Source organism: Phalaenopsis equestris, unplaced genomic scaffold (assembly GCF_001263595.1).
Source record: "Phalaenopsis equestris unplaced genomic scaffold, ASM126359v1 Scaffold000224, whole genome shotgun sequence".
In the NCBI taxonomy this organism is placed as follows: domain Eukaryota; kingdom Viridiplantae; phylum Streptophyta; class Magnoliopsida; order Asparagales; family Orchidaceae; genus Phalaenopsis; species Phalaenopsis equestris.
In genome coordinates this window covers 3,576,221-3,579,788 of record NW_018164666.1, presented here as the reverse complement: position 1 = coordinate 3,579,788, position 3,568 = coordinate 3,576,221, and the positions used below count along the sequence as shown (strand labels likewise).

The 3,568-nt window shown below is 38.9% G+C and overlaps 1 protein-coding gene across 1 annotated transcript; it reads left to right on the top strand.

Moving 5' to 3' along the window:
• The first annotated feature begins 338 nt into the window (after positions 1-338).
• Positions 339-839, top strand: LOC110023596 (glycine-rich cell wall structural protein-like). The gene has a single exon (XM_020723082.1). It carries the CDS (start codon positions 339-341, stop codon positions 837-839), a length of 501 nt encoding a protein of 166 aa, XP_020578741.1.
• Positions 840-3,568: the final 2,729 nt, after the last annotated feature.

Sequence of the window (3,568 nt, the reverse complement as noted above, 5' to 3'; positions counted from 1 at the left end):
CATCCTTCTATAAATTCCACACGATGGTTCATGTTGGCCTCTCCAATTTCTCCACGGCTTCACCAACACAGTACTGCTTACTGAGTCTGCATAGGCCTGAAGCATTAAAAAACACGTTATTCCTCCGCTTCCACTGAAAATGAAGTCCACTTTCATTGGTCTATAAAGTGACCTCCAGCCATGTGTCCTATAAGCTATATATATATATATATATATTCACACACACACACACACACACACACACACACGGAAGCTTGCCTCCTTCCTGCCTCAAACAAAAGCAACCTTGAATAACTTGCTTATATATTGTCCTCTTATTTGGGATTCACTGCTCCAAAATGGCTTCACCAAAATCACTTCTTGTGCCTCTCCTCCTCTTTTTAGTATTCTTAGTTAGTGTTACCGATGGCCGAAAGACGAGAAAGGACCTTGATCTTAACTTAGGTGGTGGAGGCGGTCTCGGTGTTGGTGTTGGTGTTGGCATTGGAATAGGTGGTGGCAGCGGGGGCTCCTCCGGATCCGGCTCCGGGTCCGGCTCGGGGTCCGGCTCCGGCTCCGGCTCCGGCTCCGGCTCCGGTTCGGGGTCCGGGTCCGGGTCCGGTTCCGGCTCTGGAGCAGGCTCATCTGTTGGCTATGGGGCTGGATCTAGTGCTGGTTCGGGCGCTGGATCGAGTGCCGGTTCTAGTGCTGGTTCTGGTGTTGGTCGTGGGTCAGGCGGTGGCGGTGGCGGTGGCGGTGGCGGCGGGGGATCGGGATATGGAGGGGGGCGTGGGCAGGGAGGTGGTTCTGGCTATGGCGAAGGATATGGTAAAGGCTATGGGGGAGGAAATGGAAAATGAAAACATCATTAGCTTATATCAAGAAGTGTTTGATCCTCACTACTTGTGTGACATAAAAATAAAGTGATTGTGGGTGGTTGTTATTGTACTGAAGTATCATACTATCTTCACAGAGTTCGTTATGAATAAAAGGTTCTCGGTTCGATACTATAGTGAAAGAACTCATGATTATTGCTGCTATTTTAATTACTATATAGTACACATTCAAATTAAAATAGGGTTATTTGCGAGAATTAAAGATTGAATGGAAGCTTTTGCAATTGCTTGAGGTGAAAATATGTTTTCCTGAGAGCATACCAGGAAGTATTATGCTTTTCTGAGTCAACAAAAAAAAGATAGCCAATTTTTCTAAAAGCTCTACCATCAAAGGAGGAATTTTCTGAGCATTCACTGCATCTTCCACTTTGGTAGATGGTCACGTGTCTTCCACTTTCCTTCTTCTAACATTTTTTTTTTAATTTTAGTTAATAATAATAATACTAAGCTGGATGTTGATGGTAGCTATTATATTTATTATGCAGGGTGAATCAAGATTATTGGAATTTTGTCATTGAAATTGTTCACTTTGTTTCAAATCAATGTGCTAAAATTCCAGCACAACTATAGCTACTGCATACCATCGAATTTCTATGAATTTACATATTTATCACCAAAAAATCAAATTTTACATATATATCATCATACCTGATGCGCGCTTGAAAATTCGTGGCGGTAGAGTAATGGATTATCATCTTAGGGTTGCACGATGATTCAACACACACTCAGATGAAAGGAAAACAACCAGTGATGACACCAGAAGTTTTAACGTGGAAAACCTGTAAAAGGAAAAAACCACGGGGTCTAGCCCGGTTATAAAAATTCACTATATGTTGATGATTACAGAGACCCCTTATTCCACAGACGGGAAAAAATTGCTATATTTTCAGATGACAAAGTCGCATGACGGTGTTCGGTTAGCAGTGTTCGACGGTGGTTGACGGCAGTCGAGGACGGTCGGCGGCGGTCGACGGAGGTCAACGGTGATCGACAGTGGTCGACGGCGGCCGACGAAGGTTGACTGAGGTCGGCGGTGGTCACTAACGGTTGGCGGCGGTCGACGACGAACGACGATGACAGAAATGATGTTGAACTTTAGCTTCTTCTCAAAACCTCAAGTTCTCTCTCCACCCTCCTCACTCATGTGAGGGTGAGACTTTATTTATAGTGTTTTGGGTACAATTAATGCAAAAATATGAAACATTTTGATGAGACGGTTTGGAGAGCTTCCCTCGATCAAGTGAAGTTTGATTGACATTTGAGCTCCTTAACGATGTCAGAATTGAGCAATCTTCGGCTCCTTGGATTTGACTTGTCGAGAAGCTCGATTCGGTTATGAACTCGCTAAATTCGACGTCCGTTTGACATTCCAAATGTGTCCGGAAATCCTCCTAGAGTGGTTTAATTAATTGATCTGGGCTTGATCTGACTCAGATTGGACTAACTTTGATATCATTAGGTCTGTCTCATCGAGTCGGTCAGTTTGACTATAAGTTTGTTAAAATCAGAGCTCTTGATGACTTTTAATAGAGATTTTAATATTTTTTGCTCAAAATATTGTCTCGAGATTCGTGTTAGATGATGAAAATTTGTTGGTGGCGTATCAATACCGATGCATAAAAAGTTTTATTTCAAATATTAAAAGTCTTAATAGCTGTATTTTTTATGTGATTTGGGTGTTATAAATGTAAAAAGTAAAGTTTAGGTGCTGGAAGTGTAAAGACAAAGAAATTGGGTGTTTTGCATGTAAATGGCCTTTTTATTATTAGGGTCAAGCAAAGTTTAACACCAAGTAACTTTGATGTATGTTCTTACAGATTGAGGGAGAGTTTTGATGTACATCATTTGATGATGTTAAAAGGTTCTAATTCCCAATTACCAATTGTAGTTCAGATTTCTGTCAGCATAAAACACTTTGAATTGAGATGAAATTGCTTTAGGTGAGACGATATCTAACTTCTCAAGAAGAAATTATTTATTTTTTAAGAACTTCCGTAAGTTTAAGAACTTCCAAGCTTACCATGACATTTTTAAGGATGAGAAACTGCTTATTGAATAATCAAACTATGTTTCTTTATCGAATAAAGCATGTAATATGAGCTTTCGACATTTGAATGTGCTAGAATGTCCACCTTATCACGCCCCTTCTCAACCCTTCATGGTAAAGCAAGAGATAAGGAAAGAGATGGATAATCTAATCAAAAACATTTCCAACCAACGCCCATTTAAACTCTTAACTAAATAAAATAAAGTAAGCGGAAAATTTATCTACCTAGATTATCACAAAGCTAAAACCACTTTTTATAACCATCCAATAAATTCACTTCAATGATTTAATATTCATTTAAATATAAGGCCTGTTTGGGACAACTGCAATTTATTAAAAAGCTGCTGAAAATAATATGTTGTTTAAAAAGTTGCGGTAATTATTATATATATATATATATTTTTTGAAAGCCAAACCGCAGTTAGAAAACTGTAACCGAGCATAGCCAATTTAGCCAAACAGTCCTGTATGTGTTTTCAAACTCACCAAACCAAACAAGCTGCCCCAAACGAGTCCATAGTTTAATATATTCTTATTCTATTTCTTATTAATAATTTTAATTGATTATAAATAGTTATAGACTTCTATTCAATTAAATTATTTAAAAAATAACTCATCAATTACATATATATATATTTTTAGACAT